Source organism: Dicentrarchus labrax, unplaced genomic scaffold (genome assembly GCF_905237075.1).
Source record: "Dicentrarchus labrax unplaced genomic scaffold, dlabrax2021, whole genome shotgun sequence".
Classification (NCBI taxonomy): domain Eukaryota; kingdom Metazoa; phylum Chordata; class Actinopteri; family Moronidae; genus Dicentrarchus; species Dicentrarchus labrax.
Window position 1 is genome coordinate 3,352,141 of NW_026136704.1, and position 22,955 is coordinate 3,375,095.

General features: G+C 40.1%; 3 protein-coding genes across 9 annotated transcripts in view; 1 reads left to right on the top strand and 2 right to left on the bottom strand.

The window, feature by feature from the left end:
• The window catches only part of LOC127362358 (gap junction delta-2 protein-like), a 678,509-nt gene that overhangs the window by 302,769 nt on the left and 352,785 nt on the right, over positions 1-22,955 (bottom strand).
• The window catches only part of LOC127362369 (uncharacterized), a 384,160-nt gene that overhangs the window by 97,943 nt on the left and 263,262 nt on the right, over positions 1-22,955 (bottom strand). The window lies entirely within an intron of this gene.
• msi2b (musashi RNA-binding protein 2b) overlaps positions 1-22,955 on the top strand; it is a 295,771-nt gene that overhangs the window by 10,522 nt on the left and 262,294 nt on the right. For all 8 annotated transcript variants that reach the window (XM_051397988.1, XM_051397987.1, XM_051397991.1 and 5 more), the window contains exon 5: positions 6,125-6,166. In XM_051397988.1, the coding sequence (XP_051253948.1) occupies positions 6,125-6,166 (42 nt within the window). The remainder of the gene's footprint in view (positions 1-6,124; positions 6,167-22,955) is intronic.

A 22,955-nucleotide genomic window follows, 5' to 3' on the forward strand; every position in this document is an offset into this window, starting at 1 on the left:
CAGAGCTCAGGCGTTCGCTTGTGCACCTGAAAGCTGAGGTTTCTGTTATTGAGGATACACACAGAACAGTTCAGCTGTTTTGTGATCTGGGTCATGTCCTGAGGAGTATATTCTCATGTAAAAACTCCAAAACAAACAAAAATGTTATATCCTTAGGGCTACAGAGAAGCTTCCCTGCTGAGTCCTTTATAACATTATTTTGTATTTCCCTGTTTTATTGCTGTGTTCAAATTTGTTGTATCTGAGCCTTTATATAAATAATTTAGTTAGCCACCATCAGTCCAACAATCACGGATTACCGATATATTTGCGCACGCCCAACCCTAATGGATGGGGTGAATTTGAAAAAAGTGTATTGCTTGTTTGAAAAAAGTCCATTTGTGAATGGGATTGATGTACTTGAGAGAAGAAGGAATATTCTCTCTTGTCTGGGTGATTCATGCACCAAGTATTACCAAGACCATATTCCTTCATATTTTTCGGTGGCATGCCATGACCAAAAGTGACTTTGTCCGTAAGATCTGTGATAGTATTGAGTTCTCCAGGCACAATTATTGCAGAGCCAGAGGTTAAACTTCAGCAGGCTAACCACCAAATTAACACCAGAAACATGAATCATAAACATAAAACATGGGAAAATGTACATTTCCTAAGTATGAAGTTGGGTCACGGACAGCCGGTAACATTATCGGAAGCAGTCCGTAGTATAATGTACACGCACGAAAAATAAACTTTATCCACTCAGCTCTTCTGTCCTGTGAGACTGTGGGTCGATGTAGAGATTGAAATGTTCAGTAAGTTAAACCCTGTTAAAGTTGTAAAAATGGGGCTGTTTTGACTTCTTGACTTACAAGTCTTATTGTGTATTAAACAATATGATTATTAAAACAGAACCACAGTTGAGTAAAATATATTTGAATATTATTTTCATACATAATCAGTGTTATTTCTGACAATATACTCCTATCAGCCATAACATTATGACCACTGACAGGTGAAGTGAATAACACTGATGATCTGGCTATCATGGCACCTGTCAGTGGGTGGAATAAATTAGGCAGCAAGTTAGAAGCAGGAAAAAAGGGCAGCGTGAGCATTTGAGCAACTTTTGACAAGGGCCAGATTATGATGGCTAGCTAACTGGGTCAGAGCATCTCCAAAACTGTAGCTCTTGTGGGGTGTTCCCGGTTTGCAGTGGTCAGTACCTATCAAAAGTAGTACAAGGAAGGAAAAGCGGTGAACCAGAGACAGGGTCATGGGTGGCCAAGCTCATTGATATACATGGGGTGTGAAGGTCGGCCCGTGTGGTCTGATCCAAGAGACGACCTACTGTAGCTCAAATTCCTTAAAAAATGAATGCTGGTTCTTATAGAAAGGTGTCAGGACACACAGTGCATCACAGTTTGTTGGTATGGGACTGCATAACAGTATGACCACCAGGGTGTCTAGGTGGTCAGAATGTTATGGCTGATCAGTGTAGTCTAAAAAGGGCTGCATATTTCCCCCCACCCCTGAAAATAGATGAAGAAGGGCTTTTCTCCTTCTTAAATTAACACCAGCGATTGCCCAACCAATGACAATTTGGTCAGAAAGAAGCATATCGACCAACCAACCAGAAGCTGTCAGTCCTAGAAATTACTTAGCTTACAGCTAAGGCTGGACATTTGTGTGACTTGTGTGTTTGCACGGTGACTGCCTCACGTATTCTTTGAGTATTGATTGTGCAAGTTAACGTGAACATGTGTTTAAAAGGCATGTATATCTCTGGCTTTAGCCCAAGTATGGTCAGGAATGATAGTTCTTAAAGCTGGATGATGTTGTGTTGTTAGGCAGATGATTGTAACTGTTCCACAATAAATCATTTGAAACCAATGCTTTGTGTCATTTTGGCAGGTACGTTTGTAATAAGCAGGATACTTTTCTGGGTTAAGTCTGGATTCAAACCATTGGAGCTTAATATAATGTCATAACATGAACACACATTTTTGATAAAGATTCCTTAACTTTGGATATTAAACTATTGTGACCTTGAAATTAAATTAGAATCAACAGTAACCAGCAGTACAAATACAACACACTACAAACTATATTAAAGTTAGAATAATAAAATAAGAAGCAAATAAATAAATGGGTCTATTGCATGGGTCTGTTTGCAGAAAGTTCCTGGGCAGGGGGCTGTTTAAATTATAGGAAAAAAGACAATGGTCAATTGGTGCACTTCCAGTTAATCAATTCCATTAATTTGCTAGTGTAACATAATTAGACTATTCGTCAGCACACGGCAGATCTGCTGAACATGCAAAAAAATTGAAATTTCCCTTCAGGCAAGCATACAAGTCAGGACACCCTCCCAGCTGTTCTGATATGGAAAATAATGGACTCAGCAGAGGAAATGTTACTCGTCTTCAAACTGTGGAGATGTCTGACTCTAACTTAGACATTATTTTCTTGTATTGTGACACCTTTAGAGGAAACTATACATAGTCAGCAGCATTTCTGCAAATTATTCTGCTGTCAGTTATTCTTTTTCTGGTGCTGTGAGGGACTTGAGTTTCCATGAGTTCAACAAGCAGGCTGTACACCACGCTAATTAGCTCTTTGTCTGTATAATTTGTAAATCATTGCAGCTTTATTGACCCCCCTACACTTAAGAAGAGATATGATTTGATGTGGAATGGCCCTGTGATTGGGCAGAGGTGAATTGCTGTAGCTCTAGATGTTATTAGCCACTTTTAATGGGAACAGTGATTAACCACACACACACGCACACACACACACACGCACACACACACACACGCACATACTGTCAGCGCCCCAGAGATGGCAGAAAATCACATTTTGTGTCACTGTTTGGAATAAAGAGCTTAAGCAAAAATTCAACTATTTAGAGCCATTCAAAGATAATGTTTGAAAAATGGTGTGATAAATGCCGTGATATATATATATATATATATATATATATATATATCTTTTATATCCTGAGTGAAAATGAATGTTTTAAAAGTCACCAGTTACTGCTGCTTTTCTTCAGTAAGCTGTTTTTTTTTTTAAACTGTCACGTAAACGAGACACTTGGTTTCCATAATCGGGTTAGGGGATTACAGAAACCTAATTTACCACATATATTGGTGGTTAAAATTGACACAGTTTGTCACAATAGGCCTACATAAGTTAGTATCATGGATCACGTTAGCTTGGGAAGTAAGCCGCTGTTACTGACTAACATATCCACTCAGATAGTATTTTGCTATGGATTGCAAGCTAGCAAGTTAATGTTAGCCAGCCAGCTGCAACCCGGCCTAGCTGAATAGCTGTATCCGGCATCAGCCTCCTCACAACACCAGCCGATGCAGTAAAATACAAACAGAATTTGCCAGTAGACTGCCCCGGCAGTCTGTATGAAAGCAGACAGTATTAGCTAGCAATTTGTCTACATTAGTAAGCAAACTAACATTAGCCAGCTAAAACCACAATATCACAATATCACAAGCCTTTCAGTAGCTTGCTGTAACAGTTGACTTTGTGTTGGACTCATTTCACTCATCCATGCCCATCCAATTGAAATGAATGTTTTAGAAGTAACCAGGTTACAGCTGGTTTTCTCCAGTAAGCTGTTTTTTAACTGACAAGTAAACGAGATACTTCGTTTCTGTAATCTGGGTAGGGGAAAAGAGAAAACCACATACACCGATCAGCCATAACATGATGACCACCTGGTCACCCTGGTGGTCATCATGTTATTCAGCCCCATAGCAACAAACTGTGATGCACTTTGTGTTCTGTACCCTTTATATCAGAACCAGCATTAACTCTTTCAGCAGTTTGAGCTACAGTAGCTCATCTGTTGGATTGGACCACACGGGCCAGCCTTCACTCCCCACGTGCATCAGTGAGCCTTAGCCACCCCTGTCTCCGATTCACTGACTTTCCTTCGTTGGACCACTTTTGATAGGTACTGACCTCTGCAGACCAGGAACACCCCACAAGAGCTACAGTTTTGGAGATGCTCCGACCAAGTCTACCCTATTGTTGGACTCATTTCACTATTTTATATTTGCCCATCAAATTGAAATGGATGTTTTAGAGGTTTTCTCCAGTGAGCTGATTATTATTATTTTTTTTAAACTGACATGTAAATGAGATACCTGGTGTCTGTAATCAGGGTAGGGAATTCCCATGTTGCTTCCTTTTGGAGAATGCTGATTTCTCTGCCCTGTATATGCTTGATAGGATTTTACACATGTTACAGGCAAAGTAACAGTGTGGCCAAAAGAAAGGAGAGATCATTACATGGAGCATGGCATCCTCATATTTTAACTAGCACTGTCCAGTCCCACTTAAACTAACATAGGGTACTACAGTGCATGTAAACCTGTTCTCAGATTACCCACGTAACCTGGTTTCTCTAACCTTGTTATTTAAGTGCATGTAAACTCAGTGCAGATGGTGTGAACCCACAGTATCGTAGTCAGCATGTTCTGCACGCTGTATTTTGTACCTTCTATCTGAGATTATTTTTAGCATTATTTTAGTTTTAATCCTTAAGATTTTCACGAAATGTAACTCCAACAGTGATACTATTTATGGGGAGCATTTTTTTCTCCAATAGCCACTGATCTATTTAAATTAGTAGTAACCTCTCTATATTTTAGCTTTCAGTGATACTTTGTGCTGCTTTTGGGCAAGATTCAGATTGTCTTCACACACAAGGAAGTAGGATGAAGTCACCTTGCTCATTGATGGCTCTCTACAGTTTTGTCAGAGCTGTATTAAATTACTGCTAATGTGGACCCAACATTTCCTACTGCTGCTGCTTTATGTTAAAAGCGTTCAAGTGGCAAAGCATGAGGTAGTTTTATTATGAAGCAGTCACAAGCTGGAAAAGTCCCAGTGAGCTGTTCGATGAACCGTAGCATGGGACGGACTCTTACTGCACACTCCTTTTACTGTGCATTGCTGTCGTGTGGAAAACTATTACATATGCAGAGTGTTTACCTGCATGCATCTAAAGCCCGCTCAAATGTGATTGGTCAACACTACTCGGACTACAAACCCAAGCCAAAAAAAAATCTTTGTCCCTTGCCTACAGATTCTACATTTATATGAAAAAATCTGTTTATAGAGATCATGTATAGAGATACAACATTTCCTCTTCTTATGTTGTGATTTTGACAGAGTAATTGCTCAAGGCATGTTTGTCTGCACCCCCTCCCCAGTTTCCAGGGGCAGATCTAGATAAATATTCATGGGGTGTCCAGAGGGTGGCGTGGAGACTTTAAGAGGTCATAATATGGCAGATCTCGCCATAGACGATCTGCCAGATTTCCAGGTGGCAGCCGGGACGGCCGGGTATTTCTTTTTTTTTTTTTTAGGGGTGGCAGGTAGATTGGTTTCAAACAGAACTCACCTGTTAGTCAAACATACCTGCTGTTACCATCAGTAGCTACAGATGTAACCAGATCAAGCAGGAATAAAATTGTATTAATATAAGTAATAATCCTTACAATAGAAATACAGCAGAAGAAGAACTGCTGTATCCGTTTACAGCATAGCCACACAAATCGTCCAGTGTGCTAATAGTGAACTCAGTGGCTTTTGTCTTCTACATCATGTACAGTAGCATGCATAATTTTCTGCAAATCCCTCATGTGTAAGTATACAATGTAAACTAGTGCAGGAGGCACTGCATCACATATCAAAGTCCTTGAGCAAGATACTATACCCCAAGTGGCTCCTGATGTTGTGCTATCCCGATGTGTATGAATGGGTGAATGTGGCATGTAATGTAAAGCGCTTTGATTGGTCGGAAAAGCGCTATATAAGTGCAGTCCATTTACCATTCTACGGAGTCTGCCATGTTTCTACAGTAGCCCAGAACGGACAAATCAAACACTGGCTGTAGATTGGGCCTTTCACATTTTTTAGCAAGTTTTGCAGCCACTGTAGTTTCTCCTGCAGGCTTGAGGAGGGTGAGGCACGGGAGCTGCAATCAGCAACTTCAACAATAAATCCTAAATAAATTTTAATAATTAATTATAAAAACATTTCCCTGGACTAGTGCTTTTTATCTCCCACTTTTAATGATTTTATTCAGACACTCTCTTTGTGTCTTTCCCTCTTGCAGATTGACCCTAAAGTTGCCTTTCCCAGACGTGCTCAACCCAAGGTAAGAAAAGTCTTTCCTCCTTCTTAAGCTGTCATTGCTGTCAGAATGAGCTGGTCTGGTGGTTTTAGTTGTATCCATTTCCAGACATATTGATAAGATATATTAAAAATCTTTTTTTTAAAAGACAGAACATGTAGAGTTTTTTAAGTGCCTCCCACTTCCTTGAGCTGAAACACAGGCGACAGTAAAGATGTGAGACAGTTTGTTTAGATATGTGTGTGCTGCATGAGTGCATGCATCCAGTAATTCACTTTTTTTTCCCCCCAAGGATGCTGTGTGATTGAATTCAGAGCTTCTTGTTGTGCAGAAAAAGCTGTTGTCACAGAGAGGCAGAGGCTGGGCGCTCAAAGCCAGACAACGTGCTTTCTTTAGGACGGGATGTTACTGTAGAGATGACTACCAGCAAGGGACGTGTTTCCTGCTACGCTCTGCTGTTTTTTGTCTACTTGAAATACACTTGTTTAAGTCAAAGCTGGCAGTCTGAGCAGCATTATTAGTGAACGTTTAGAAGCCTGGAAACACCACAGCTTTTATATTCAGTACATTGTGCATATACAGCGGCAAAGGTTTAATACTTGTCTCCTGTGTGAGCTGTGTTGGGTGGTCAGGGGGGGAAGCCTTTGCATTTCTAATTTGAATAAACATGAAATTGACTCAAGGACATCCACAGCGATAAAGAGGAGTGCAGACAGCCAGGTTGTGAAGCCAGCAGCTGTGAAGGAACTGCGAGTGTGTAGAGCAGAGCACAGTGGAGGATGGCTGAAGGTTAAACGGGACCTGCATTTGTCTTGTGGACTCTCTACTTTAGGGCAAACTTTTGTGTGTGTGTGTGTGTGTGTGTGTGTGTGTGTGTGTGTGTGTGTGTGTGTGTGTGTGTGTGTGTGTGTGTGTGTGTGTGTGTGTGTGTGTGTGTGGGGGGGGGGGTTGTTGGTCTTTTTGAGATTTTGAGAAATTTGAGATCACTATTATGTATCATCTGTTATTAGGGTTTCATCGCATCTCACCCATTGAAGCTGTTGACATTTTCAGTTGTTTAAAAGATACCAAAACTGTCACTAAAATTCAGCACTTCACTCAGAAAGTTTCTACTCTGATGGAAAAACATGGCCTGGCATGGCATGGCAATTTTCAAAGGGATCCCTTGATCTCTGACCTCAAGATATCTGGATGAATATGGGTTCTATGAGTACCCACGACTCTCACCTTTTATACACATGCCCACTGTTTGCTAATCCATGCAAGGGTATAAATGTTTTATTTGCATAAATTGGGAATGACTGGAAAGCTGAGACACATACTTCATGCCACCCCTGCATAAGCCAGTGCAGCACTTGTGCTACCCCAGTCAAAACAGCCTGGAGAGACACCCCTGGCTGACTCAAACCCATTTGATGGTTCCAGCATCAAGTCATCCAGTTTTGGGAAAAAAACGACTTGACGAATTCTGGGAAGACTATGATTTTCATTCTTCACCATTTTCTAATGTTTTATATACTAAACTACTAACTAATTGATTGAGAATACAATATGCAGATTAATCAATAATGAATATAAATATATTTGCATCTTCAGTATTTTCCTACAGCTGTATCACCAAAAGATAACACTGTGTGTTCCTCAGAAAGCAGCTGTACAGATGACATTCTCTGATGTCGTCTAAATCAATAATGATGAACAGTTGTTCCATGAATGTGGTACATGGCTGTAAGTAATGTCCTAGACTACATTCAGAAACAAGAGGAAAGGAACAGCTAAAGACAGCTACAAATTAATTCTGTCTCTATAATGGCTCCTGTAAACACACAGGGAATTAGTTTTAATGAAAAGAGAGACGATTATTATAGTTATTTACTTATCTTTTGTTTTCACATTTTTCGTGAGGATTGTAGTTTCTCTGACACACTTCACAGCCTGTCGTCAACTCCAGCTGTGTTCAGTTAGTTGCAGTCTTAAACTGTTTGGACTAAGATATAGCGTAACCCTCACAGTACGTTCAAACTAATCTGCAACCTCAACATCCTGGATCAAACACAATTTATTTTTCTGTGTGGAACTCATTGGGATGAATAATATCAGTAAATAAAACTACTAGCTGAAAGACTGAAATTTGTAATGATGTAAAAATATATAATGCATAAACTGTACTTAATGTGGAACAGACATCTGGCTGACACCCGATCAGCTTAATAAAGTCAATATCGGCCCTGATACTGATCCAGCATATTGGATTTGTCCATCCCTAAGGAGATTTCTGATCTTAGAGATATTTCTGAGATGGTAAAAGCCGACTGTAATGATGCAGCTAATGTGAGTATGAAAAAAAAAAACTGCACCCACCAAAAACTCTGATTGTAAAAGCATACTTTGAATAGAATAGTCTTGCTTATTAACAGTTTTTGATGCTTGTGTGATACTTTCTCTTCAGGCCAAACTCAGACTGTGAAGTTGAGAACAGATGTGCTCCTGAGCTGAAAATCAAACTTGCTGCAGTGGTGGTCATACCTGCCATTATATAATTGTTCTTCTTGCTGGTTCTTCTGGGTGTCATATTGCTAAAGGGAACAGATAAGCCTTCCGGTTACTGTCTCATTTATATTTTTCTTATGATAAGTTAGCCGTGGCCCCTACAAAAACCTAATGAATCAAATTTCTCGATTTCTCAATGTCTCTCACATCAAAACACTAACAAAAGATGAAGCTGGATGAGGTGGTAAAGCAGCGTGGGGATCATAGGAGTTGTTGTCTTCACCCCCATTGCTGTCATTGCAATCAGCATTTCCCGGTTAAGATTCCTTCAGCGTTCATGGTTCAGGAGGTTTCTACCGGGAGCCCAATTATCCACAGAGGTCTCCTCCTCTCCAAAACAAATGGACCCGCTGGCTAAAACCACTTAAAACACTGACAAAGCAGTCCACCTTAAAAATCACTGTTTCTCCCACGCTGTTGGACAGACAAAGGACGTCCCGGAGGGGCTGTGAGCCGAGCTGCTGCTAACGTTAGCTCAGCTTGTTTCTCTGATAACTTAAGATCCAGACGTCCGATGACTAAAATCCTTCATCTGGTTCAAATCTAGAGTTAAAAAGCACCAAGATCTAAACAGTGGATGGTAACAATGTGGCTTCAGACTGGATAAACAGTCAATGTATGACAGCTTCTGGCAGACAACCACAACGCTGACGCAGGCACAAAGGGGATATGACGCCATAGACAGCCGACCACTGAAGTAGCGTTACCTGAATAAAATGACACATTTCTCTGAGTTTGAACATTGTTGGAAACATTTGGGATAATGGAAGTACACAACTCAACTATGTGTAGAACATAGGTCTAGTGTTTATAGACATCTATAGTCAAGATTAATGTTCTTGGTAATTCCTCAGTAATAGGACATTGTTTTATTTGCAGTAAATTGAAGCAATTGCAATGTGAACTTGGCTTTCCTGCTGCCTGTAACTGATACAGATAAAGATTACTGGAGTAATAAACCAACTAAAAGTGTAAAATATTTCCATGGTAGTGAGTAACCCTGCTACTGTACTACCGCCTGGACTGGTTCTTGTTTTGTCTCTTGGAGCATGTCGAGACAGTTTTCAAAGAAGCCCTAGTGCAACTGGTCATCCTCAGTCCTGCATCTCTTTCCACAGACATGTCCCGCTTCACTGCCTCACTGATCCCAGTACTGCGACAAGGTCACACTGTGGTTTCCACTGTTGGAGCAGCACCTAGCCCAGACCGCACAAGCTCCAGTGGAAGTGGGTGCTGCAGTCAGTGCACCAGTACCTACTCACTGAGTGACATTAATGAGAAGAGCAGTTCAACAAATGGGCTCAAACAAAGACAGAGCCCCCTTTCCTCTCCTTCTGGTGTCTTTTTTCTCTCTGCATGGGAGAAGATGTAACCTTTCCCCTGGTGCTTGTTTCGCCCACACACATCCTGCTGCTTCAAACAGAGCGAACAGACAGGCCAGTAGAAACCCCTCTTGGATGAGTGGGATATAGGGGTTGGGAGGCTGCAGGTGAGGATCATTTGACAGGTATAGATGGAGTGTACACAGGCTTTGATAGTGTGGAGGAATACTCATGTTTAACCAGGAGTTTGATTGTTTTATCCGTCATAGCCATCACATTGTATGAATACACCATATGTAAATACATTAATTGTTCACCTTAAAGAGGCACTCCACACTAAACAATTTTTTTTCACTGTAAACTTTCATATAGACTCTTGTTGGTGTATTATGCTTAAAAATACAACAATAGACATGTTGTTTGTAAAAAATATGCTTAATTCTGTCCCTCCTTAACCATGACGTAATATGCAAGATTTTGATTTCCTTTTTTGTATATATTGACCTCCCTGACTGGAGCTGGAGCTAGCTGTCCAATATTCAGACCCTGACAAGTTATTTGTTCTTCACATGTTCCCTCTGTGTCCCACATTGACAGTATCCACCAATTGAAGCAAAAAACAAGGAAATCGGAAAGGAAATGGCGCTCCTCCAAATTATTAGAACATCGCTCAATTTGGCAAGATAATCTTAAAACTTATAGAAAGGCCCTCCGTAATGCCAGAGGAACCTATTACTCAGCACTAATAGAAGAAAATAAGAACAACCCTAGGTTCCTCTTCAGCAATGTAGTCAGGCTGACAGAGAGCCACAGCTCTATTGAGCCACATATCCCCATAACCTTAAGTAGCAATGACTTCATGAGCTTCTTCTATAATAAAATTATTACTATTAGAGAGAAAATTAATCCCCAAATGCCCTCAACAGGTATCACTGACTCTCCAGGTTTAGGAACCTTAACTAATGTAAACTCAGATATATATTTAGAATGTTTTTCTGCTATCAATCTTCATCAGTTACCTTCAATAATTCCTTCATCGAAGCCATCAACCTGTCTTTTAGACCCCATCCCAACTAGGCTGCTTAAAGAAGTCGTACCCTTAATTGGCACTTCTTTACTAGATATGATTAATCTTTCTTTATTGTCAGGATATGTACCACAGTTCTTTAAAGTAGCTGTAATTAAACCCCTTCTTAAAAAGCCCACTCTTGACCCAGGGGTTTTAGCTAACTATAGACCAATTTCTAACCTCCCCTTCCTCTCTAAGATTCTGGAGAAAGTAGTCGCCAAAGAGTTGTGTGAATTTCTACATAACAATAGTTTATTTGAGGATTTTCAGTCAGGATTTAGAGTTCATCATAGCAAAGAGACAGCTCTGGTTAAAGTTAATAATGACCTTTTGATTGTTTCCGACAATGGACTTGTCTCTGTACTTGTATTATTAGATCTTAGTGCTGCATTTGACACCATCGACCATAATATTCTTTTACAGGGACTTGAGCATCAAATTGGCATTAAAGGAACCGCACTAAGCTGGTTTAAGTCATATTTATCAGGTCGTTCGCAGTTTGTACATGTTAACGATGAATCTTCAATAAATACTACAGTTAGTCATGGAGTTCCACAAGGTTCTGTACTTGGACCAATACTATTTACTTTATATATGCTCCCTTTAGGCAACATTATTAGGAATCAATCCATTAACTTTCATTGCTATGCAGATAATACGCAATTATATCTATCGACCAAGCCCGATGAAATTAATCAATTATCTAAATTACAAACATGTCTTAAGGACAATCCTGGATGAGCTGCAATTTTCTGATGTTAAACTCCCCAAAAACCTTAGAGACTCACTGTCTAAAGATATAGCTACTCTAGATGGCATTACCTTGGCCTCTAGCACCACTGTCAGGAATCTTGGAGTTATCTTTGATCAGGACATGTCATTTAATTCCCACATAAAGCAAACCTCCAGGACTGCCTTCTTTCATTTATGTAATTTTACAAAAATTTGACACATCCACAGACAGATGCAGAAAAACTAATCCATGCATTTGTTACTTCAAGGCTGGATTACTGCAACTCCTTATTATCAGGCTGCCCCAATAAGTCCATTAAGATGTTACTATTAATTCAAAACACTGCAGCACGAGTACTGACAGGAATTAGGAAAAGAGATCATATCTCTCCTGTACTAGCTTCTCTGCACTGGCTCCTTGTAAAATTTAGAATAGAATTTAAAATCCTCCTCCTCACCTACAAAGCTCTTTATGGTCAGGCCCCTTCATATCTTAAAGAGCTCATAGTACCCTATTACCCCACTAGAACACTGTGTTCTCTGAATGCTGGGCTACTTGTGGTTCCTATAGTCAAAAAGTAGAACAGGAGCCAGAGCCTTCAGTTACCAAGCTCCTCTCCTGTGGAACCAGCTTCCAGTTGTGGTTCGGGAGGCAGACACCCTCTCCACATTCAAGAGTAGGCTTAAGACGTTCCTCTTTGATAAAGCTTATAGTTAGGGCTGGATCAGGTGAGTCCTGAACCATCCCTTAGTTATGCTGCTATAGGCCTAGACTATCGGGGGATTTCCCATGGTTCACTGAGCTCTTTCTGCGCTCATTCATGTCCCATTAATGCATGTTACTAACTTCACTTCTTCCCTGGAGTTCTTGTTCTTGATCTTGATCTTCTTCATGTTCATCATCATCAGTCACTACTATGAGTATAGTTGTTGCTACTGTTGTTGCTGTGCTACTGTCTATCTGTCTATCTGTCTATCTGTCTATCTGTCTGTCTGTCTGTCTGTCTGTCTGTCTGTCTGTCTCTGTCTCCCCAACTGGTCGAGGCAGACAACCACCCACCTAGAGCCGAAGGGTCTTTCCTAGGTTTCTGCCTCTTAACAGGCAGTTTTTCCTTGCCACTGTCGCCAAGTGCTTGCTCATGGTGGTACTGTTGGGTCTCTGTCAATAATGTTATAAGGAGTATGGTCTAGACCTGCTCTATTTAAAAAGTGTCCTGAGATAACTTCTGTTATGAATTGGGGCTATACAAATAAAACTGAATTGAATTACATTGAATTGAACTGAATTGAATATACAATTAGTAGACAGAGCTTCTGGGTTTGTGAAGTGAAGCTGATGTGTAATTGTCTTAAACCTGCATTCTCTCTAATGACTAGCAGGGAGCAGCTCTGTTGGCTGAAAGAAAAAAAAGTCTGATAGTATTGGGTCTTAAGGGGAAATCAGCCTACTTCTCATTTGATTTATGAGCTCAGTAAACAGTTTCCTAATGAGTTTATTGTTTCAATCTCTAGTTTCAGTTTTCTTCCATATAGCATAATGTGCATTTAGTAAATGATGGTCCCATTTAGAGTAAAATAGACGATAAAGCAGGTTAGCTTTAGGGTGTGGCTGCCTTGTGTTTGACAGGTCATTCTCAGTGAGTCCGTCCAGCTCAATGCACCAAACTCAGATCAAACTGTCAAACTAGGCAGCACTGATCAAATATGAATCCGGATTCTTTACTCCTTACTGCATTGCCTGTTTCTTACCTAAAATAGTTTTTGAAAGATATTTTAGTATACTGTATATATATCTGGTATCTGTAATACGAGAATGTGTGTGACCAGGATAGCTGCCACTGTTTCCTGCTAAAGCGGGTCAAAACTAAGCTAGGCCAACAAGCTCAACTCTCTGTACGTCACCTCTGCTGGCTGCAGAAAACTAACATGGCGACAATTATAATGCCAGACCCAGTTTCAGTACGGTACTCCACAAACCAATAGGTGACATCACGATAGGTTCTCCCTTGGTGTTCCAACAACCCCCTATAATACGTAGACACAAGGTCACACCACCAACAGTTGTTGCTCCTGCACTCTTCTGCTGCATTTTATATTTTTTAGATATGAGAGAGGGTTCTATCATAATTTGATGGTACTTATTATTTAATTAATTATTCTTGGGCTCACAGAATTGTACAGGAAACTATGTTGAACACATCAGCTGTCAGAAACAGGTCGTATTAATGTCTCATGGGTGTTTTTTGGTCTGCCAAAATGAGTGCATTTATATTTCTGTCAGCATTAAAAGGCATTTTATTTGGGTTTATTAGAGCTCATACAGAGTTAGAGAGTTCATACAGCTTTTTTGTCTGACTTACAGCATGTTTTTTCAGTTGTTCCCAACGAGGAGACCGCGTATGCGGCAGCACTGAGTGCTTCTAGTTGACAATTTTGGATCTTTTAAGAAAGACGCTGTTGTTATCATTCACTCCTTTTCAGGCAACCAATCATATATTATATGGAGTGGGACTCGTCACCCTGGTAACCAAGACGATGGAGCAGTAGCTTGTTCTGGCTGTGTCTATCCTCAGCTTTATGATATGTTTACAGAAAGAACAACAAAGACAGAAAAGCCCATTTGTGGGAGCAGATAGGTCGGACACTGAATGTCGCTGGTGAGTGTTTTAACACCCATTGTGAGCATGTTATCAGCTGTGTAGTCAAGCCTCTATTAACACTGTGTTGAGTTCTGCCTTCTTTTACATATTGTCACTTATCTGATTGTAGATGAATTTTGCCAATCAAAGTGGAAATACTTAAGGGACGAGTATAGGAAAGAGATGAGTGGGGCAGAAGGTGGAGCAGAAAAAAGCGATGGTAATTTATGAAAATCCTAGCTTTTTTAGAGCCACATATTCAGGACAGGGAGACCAGCTCAAATTTCAGGGAGGAGGGTCAGCAGACAGAGACTGTAGACTCCCTGCTTCGCTCTATGTCTACATGATTTAATAGGTAATGATTTACTTAATGTTACGATCACTTAAGTGCAAGCAGGGAGCGTAGGAGATGAACACCGGTTTGTCTGGCCTTGGTCCTGCCACAGCCCCTCCATGCTCTGTTTCTGCACCATAGGGAAAGATGCGTCATGTGTGAGGACGCTAAGGATGCCGAACTCCTAAAGTTAATATCAACTTGAACCAAAAATTAATTACATAATTACCAGTGAAGGAAGAATTCTGATGCCAAAAATGTCAAAAAAACAGACGCCAACTGCCTCACCTGTTACACCTGGGAGAACCGGAATGGAGGCCGACATTGAGTGTGGAAATCAACTTGAGTTAGCAGCATTAATCCGCTCAATAATGAGAGAAGAAATAAATTAAGCATTTGATAAACTGCAACATCAGCTGGATTGCTTAAAAGTGGGGCTGAAGGACTGTAAGGACAAACTGGTCGATGTGGACCTGGCGCTTTCTAGCATGCAAGAGAGGATGAATGAAATGGAGAAAGTGTGTAACGGGCTCCAAAAAGAAAACAAAGAACTGAGAGAAAAAACTGAAAGGTTGGAAAATTTCAGCCGTAAATGTAATATCAGAGTATTTAGCTTCAACAAAGATGTGGAAAAGGAATTCATGGCATCCTTCTTTAAAGAATTATTCGAAGATGGTAATCTTTACAGACTGGGGCCTGTAACGAAATCTGGTTCAAGACCGATGATCGTCAGAATGCAGAGATACTTGGCCAAAGACGCTACTTTACAAATAGCAAAGAAAGAGAGAGTACTGCATTTCAGGGGAATGAAAGTGATTAAATTAAAATACATCAGGCAAAAGTAAGACATGGTCTGATCCATCCAGCAACACTCATCGTGACTCTTAAAGGAGAGACAAAATATTTCCAAGATCCAGGAACAGCGGACACCTTCTTCAACCAAGCTATTAAACCGACGCTGTCAGCAGGTTAAACAGAGGAGAGGAGATGCGTAACGAGTGAACTGCGAAGGACCCCCAAGAGGTCAGGTGGTAAGAAATAAAAATATACTCCATGAGGAAAATGGACTTAACAGGACTTTATAGTCTTCTTCAAACTGATAAAGAATACATATATAATGAGGACATGATAGTTATACAGACTAAAAGCTTGAGACATGGAAAATGATGGAAGTGGCCTGAGAAAAGGGAAATGTGTTTACACTACTTTCACAATACTTTAATGTATTTAGAAAAATATGGAATGCTTTTAATTTTATGTAAATAAGTTGTGTTGTTTTTCAGTGTTGACACCAGAGAATGAATTTTGCTACTGGTTATAGAATGCAGCTCTCAAAATATTGAAACAGTTTCAGAGTTGCTGAGTTTAGGAAAGGAAATAAGAATTTAAAAAGATCAGCTTGCTTAGTATTGCACAGATAGAGTACATGTGTATACATGTGTATATATGTGCATATATTTAGATGTTGCTGTTAACTGTAATATGTGTTGCTCCGAGATTGAGTTTATGAAAATGAACAGGAAGAAAAATGATTTGAAAGATGATAATTGGTAAAGGTTACATAAACTGCCCAAGAAAGGTCTTAAAATTGCCCATATAAACATATGTAGTATTAGTAATAAATTAACTGAAGTAGAAGATGTGCTTTTGTTAAATAATCTACATACACGGTGAATCCAATCTTCAAATCTGGAAGTAAATCTGAAATCAACAACTATAGACCAATCAGTATTCTTCCTGTCATCTCCAAAATAATAGAAAAATGGGTGGCTAAACAGTTAGTAGAACATCTTAATAACGGTTATACTGCATTACATCCGATGCAGTTTGGCTTCCGGATTCACCATTCCACAGAGTCGGCCATAAGTATGTTTGTCGAAAAAAACAAGTATCTCCTGGATAGGAACAGCTGTGTGGGAGCTGTCTTCCTGGATCTTAAAAGAGCCTTTGACACCATTGACCACCGAGTACTGTTAACCAAGCTGTCGAGATTTAATTTCCCCAAACAGGCCCTCAATTGGTACAGATCATATCTTGCAGATAGAGAGCAGGGTGTGGTGGTCGGCGGTGTCAAATCCCCTTACCTGGACCGTCCAGTAGGGGTCCCTCAGGGATCCATACTTGGACCTATTTTGTTTTTTTTTTACATTCACGATTTCTTTGATGTCAGTAAGGGTGTTAATGCACAGTTGTACACGGATGACGCGGTGATTTTCACCCCTGCGAAAAACGCGACAGAGGCTACTCAAATACTCACAACAGCAATGGCTCATGTTCAGGACTAGCTCACTGATTCATGTCTGTCTTTAAATGTTAAAAAAAGTGTCTGTATGTTTTTTGCTAAAAGACCGCCAAATATTGATCATTCTGGTATCTTTCTGGGAGGGGAGGAGCTCGCTTTGGTTAGCAAGTTCAGATACTTGGGAGTCATTCTGGACTCAACACTCTCATTCAGCAAACACATCAAAAAAGTGTCTAACTCTGTCAAACACAACCTTGCAAATTTCAGACGGATCAGGAATTCATTAACCAGCAGTGTAGCTTTGATGTTTTTACACTGTAGGATCTTCTCACATATAGACTACTGCTTAACGAGCTGGTCACTGGCATGTACGACAGCACTAAAACCGATAGAATCTCTCTATAAAAAAGCCCTAAAGACTCTGGATAAAAATCTCTTCTCCTTCCATATCTGCAAGACCCTTAAAAAACATAATTTTTTAAGCTTCCATAATTTTAAAACTTTTAGATTTGCCTGTTTTGTGTATAACAGTCTCCATTATGTTGCTCCACCACCGCTGAATGAATTCATAAGGAAAAAGACTCTGGGAGGTATGAGCACCAGGGCTTGTGATAGAGGAGACTGTGAGATTCCCCACAGGCGCACCACGTATGGGAGGAACGTGTTGTCTGTTGTGTGTGTGTGTGTGTGTGGGGGGGGGCATTTGGAATAGTCTTCCCTCCACAATAAGGGAATGCCCCACATACTCTTCTTTTAAAGGACAACTAAAACAATGGCTCAAATCAAACCAAAAGTGCGACCACTAACTGGACTTAAGACTAATTGAACATTACTTTTTATTGCATTGTTATATCCTGTCTGGGTCTGGTGTCCTTCTGATTGTGTAATGTATTGTTCTGTGTGTGTTGTCTCTTCTATTTGTATTTTTTCTATTTATTTATTAGGGACTACGGATGCAAATTAGCAGCTTTGCTATAATCCGGCATGTTTACAGAGATGTTTAAATATCGATGTTCATTAATGTGCACTGTCCCTATCCAAAAATAAAGCATTTATCTATTTATATATTTGCTGTATCCGAGACACATTTAGACTCATTAGACTCAGACACAACTACTCTGGCTGCAAATTAGTTTGAAACATCTAGAGCCAATATTAACAGATTGTTGTTAGTGACCCCCAAGTGCTAATAGTAGTTTATTTAAAATATGTGACATGTTGGATCATGTGAGTAGTACAAGTCATGAAATATATTTTTGGGAGACTTAAACATAGACTGGAATTCCCTTTGTTGTCCAGATGTTTAGATGTTAAAGAAGTGAAAAATGGAGTGTTTCAAGGAAGTTGTCTTGGGCCACTCCTATACACAATTTTTACGAATGATCTTCCTTTAATTTTAAAAAAGTCACATATTTCAATGTATGCAGATGACTCCACAATATACTTAGAGGGAACAACAATAAGTGATTTAAAGACTAATCTAGATCAGGATTTAAAGCTGGTAGTAGATTGGATAAACAGTAACTTTTTTGAATGTGTCGAAAACAACAAGTGTTGTAATAGGAGAAACCCAAAGTTTGATCTCAGTATAGATGACATAGTAATAAAGCAGGTGGAAGAAACCAAACTTTTGGGAGATATCATAGATAATAAATTATTATGGGACAAACGCATACAGAAAGTAGTAAGTAAAATGGGAAATATTTTATCTGTAATTAAAAGATGTGCAAGATATCTGACACAACTATCAAACAAGTAACTCAAGCCTTGGTTTTGAGTAACCTGGATTATTGCTCAATAGTTTGGTCCAATACATCACTGGGTAATATCAGAAAATTACAGTTGGTTCAGAATAAAGCAGCACGTGTAGCTCTTTCTTGTGGGATGGGAACAAACATTTTTAGAATGCATGAATGTCTCTCTTGGCTTGAAGTAAAAAATATATTACTGTATTCACTGAGGAATGTCATAACAACAAAGACTCCATTTATGTTCTACAAAAGACTATCCTTTAGCACGGATACACACAGTTATTTTACAAGGCATGCTGCTGGAGGTTGTTTTACTTAACCAAAATCCAAAACCACATCAGTTCAGCGTACAGTAATATACAGAGCAATGCTAGAGTGGAACTCAGTTCCTAATCATATATTTCAACAAAATAATATATATGGTTTTTAAAAAATACTAAAATAGCACTATTTGCTATCTACTTGTGTTAGATCATGAGGATATTTTTGTTAATTTATGATAAATTCAATTTTGTTTTTTGGTTTTTTGTTTTTGGATTTGTCTATAGAGTGTGTGAATTCTTATTGTCTTATCTACAGTATATGTGCATTACAATGTGTTGTGTCAGTGCATTGTGATGAATAATGTGAGTGTGTGTATATTTGTATAGTATTGTCACCATATAAACTGTGTGGACCCCAGGAAGAATAGCGACTGTTATGCAGAAGCTAATGTGGATCTTAATGAACAAACAAACAAACACCTGCTCCACCTGCTGCATCACATAGGGAGGTCAGTGGCCCCACCACCACCACCAGCACTCACTTTATGTCATCAACAAAGACATTGGTGAGAAAGAACATGGTCTGTTGAGTCTGGTCCCAACTTTTAAAACACTGGATAATAGAAAAAAATCCCTTGCCTGTTCCAGCAGATTTTATATGGTTTAGAATTTTTAACTTAAAAGACCAGTGTGTAGGATTTAGTGGCATCTAGTGGTGAGGGGCAGATTGCAACAACCTATACACTGCTTGTATCTGTATTTGACGACCTGCGAAGAGAACGGGCTGTGAAGTACATAGGAGAAACTACGGTGGCTCCAAATTTTGCAAGAAACGCAGAGGCCCTGCCTACAGCCAGTGTTTGGCTTGTCCCTTGGAATATGGTGGTTCCATGGAAGGTGACCCATGGTCTGTAGATAAAAACAGCTCATTCTAAGGTAACGAAAAAACAACAATTTTCTATATTCAGGTGATTATACACTAATGAAAACATACCTATGAATATTAAAATCCATTTCTGACAATAGATCCCAAGGGGCTTTAATTTTGCATTGATCACTGATCGGTGGGAGGCTCTTGAAGACAGTTTGTGTTTGGAGGATAGATGGGACGGAGCTCCTCAGATGATGCCGTTCTGCCATCGCGTCTATTCTGTTGATGAAAGTAAATGTTTTAACAATGCCTCTCTGGTGGCATTGTTGCTTTCAACCTTTCTGATGTCCTGAGCACTCAACCATTCTCCTGGTGTGAGAAAGCCTGAAGTTGTAGAGAGTGAAGTGAGGGAGTTTCAATCTGCAACTACACTGCTAGATGCTGCTAAATCCTACAAACTGGACCTTTTTAAGGCGTTCTGAAGCAAAAATAAACACCATGAAACCAGTTCTATAGTTATGTAGTTTTGTGTACGGTTCCTACACGCTAGAGGTGTTTTTGCTAGCATACACTAACCCATCAAGGATGGCAGGAGAGATTTTCTTCCTGCTGTGGTCTTTTGGCCTTTGGTCTTTTAACTTTCACTGGCTGCAGGTCAGCAGTGGGATGTTTTTAGCAACACAGTCACCTGTTAGGAAAGACCATGGGACTCAGCCACAGAAGCCTGTCCACCAGACAGAAAACAAGTACTTGAGAAACTGTGTGTCCTCCCAAACTCTACTACAGCCATCTCTAAATAATCCCACCACCTCTCACTCTCTACTTAAATTTTTCTCTTTCTGTCTGTCTCTCGCTCTTTGTCTTTGGAAAGCGTTGCTGCTGCTCTCTGGCTCTGCACTGGATTGCACTCTTGGCTGCCACTCAGAGCCGAGCTGTCTGATTGGTCCTGAACAGCCCTTCTGATAGACATCCCCTGTCTGTCAACACCCCCCCTCCACCCTCTCGCTCTCTCTCTTCCTACCTCTCTCTGTCTCATATATGCAGACTCACTTTCTCTCTGGCTGGCTGTCTAGTTTGCTGCAGCTTTTTTCCTGCTGCATGATAAATCCGATGCTAAATTTAGAGTCCGTTTTTCTCGAGCAGTGAGGGATTACTGGCAGAGAGAGAGAGAGAGAGAGAGAGAGAGAGAGAGAGAGAGAGAGAGAGAGAGAGAGAGAGAGAGAGAGAGAGAGAGAGAGAGAGAGAGAGAGAGAGAGACTCACTCACTCCAACTGCCATGCCCACTAAAAGCTCCCAGGCCATTTTTCGCTCCTGTCTCATTTAGATCAGCAATCTGCTGGCCAACAAATAGCAGCCCAAATACTGTCTGAAAGGGCTCTACTGGAGGTTCTTATATTCTAGCTTTGAAAAGGGGGCTTCCTTTAGTTACTGACCAAGCTTTCTTAATATGGATTAGGGCAGCTACTAAATTACTGGTTTGATCTTTTTTTAGGTGTGAATGTGAGTATGAATACTTGTTTGTCTCTATATGCCAGCCCTGTAACGAACTGGTGACCTGTCCAGGATGTACCCTGCCTCTGCGGCAGACTCAGGCTGTTTGAGGGGTAAGGGGGGAAAAAAATAAAAAGGGTACCAGCGTGCATTTATGGGGAAATGGCTTAGGCATGGTTAGGATAAGCACCACCAAGGGCATTTTATGTTTTGCCCACTGGGCACACCTGGAGGGCACTTCGTCATGTTTTATCTACCACAGGGGCATCCATGAGGATACATACTTTTTAATGGATACTGCCACCTCTGGTAGGTGTAGTAAGCACCCCTAAACACCTGCATAACACTTGATTGGAACTGCTTCTGATTGGCTAGTGTTTATTGGTTTGGTTGGTTAGGTTTAGGCATAATGAATCAGATAGTAGGGCTAGAACACCCACTAACTGCATCTTTGTGTAAACACATGGCTAGCTTAACGCAGAGGAAACAGCACTGAAAAACTCCTTGTTAAAATGGATAAAAAACGCAGAAATAAATAGGTTTAGGGTGATGGTGATGGTCAAGTGCATCTCACGTCTCCGTGAGTGGGTGGTGTTGATGCACAGTGTTGATGGAGATATAGGTCAACTGCTATAGCTTTATGAATATTTTTTTGACCTAAATGCCTATGATTGGTGAAAGTTGTTGAGTCTGTATACAGATTGAGAAAAAGATCTGCAGACACTACTCTGGGCCAACTGTCCAAACTCCTCCGCTGAATGTTTTTCAGGAAAAACAAACAAAACAACCCCTGTTTCTATTCTTTTTATTCTTGCTATTGGAATCAGTGGCTTTATCCAGAGCTTTCCATTGTATCACATGGTCCTCATCTTAAGTTCATTTGATCTATATTTTGATTTATAGGTGACACTATGGAATTACAATATTCAGTTTGGAAGGAGAAAATCATAACCATCTTTTATTATTTATCTCTTTTCTCTTATGATTGGTTCCCAAGGAAAACCTTCTATTGTTTTAGTTCCAGTTGGGAACCAACTTTTTTTATATTTGGTCAAAATAATCTGAATGGTTCAAAACTAGGCGCTTGAACTGGAAAGAAGTCAGTTACCCGTTGGTGATAAGGCTTATTAGACAAGCAACTATGATCTTTACATTTACATTTGGTGTTTTGGGCTAGACTTTTCCTTTACTAAACTAATGATCCAGAGAATTGCTCAAGTCCACTGAGTCACAGTGCTGTGAGTTGTTCAGGATCGGCTGTGTTGTAGGACCTTCAGAAAGACAGTGTGAACCCTGCAGAGGTACTGTTGTCTCAGCTGCCCACCAGTCTGTATCATTGCTTCAAATGGACCCATCAGGATGTTTGTTTCACTTTGACCAGCGGTGTACACCATATATTCATATTTATGGTCATAGCAATTCTGCACAACCCTTCTGATACACTGGATATATATTTGTTGTACATAATGTGTGACTTGTAAATAAAAAAAAAAACCACAGTTGTGAAGCCTGCCAGGAACAGATACTTCAGTACCTCTTGGCAGCAGGG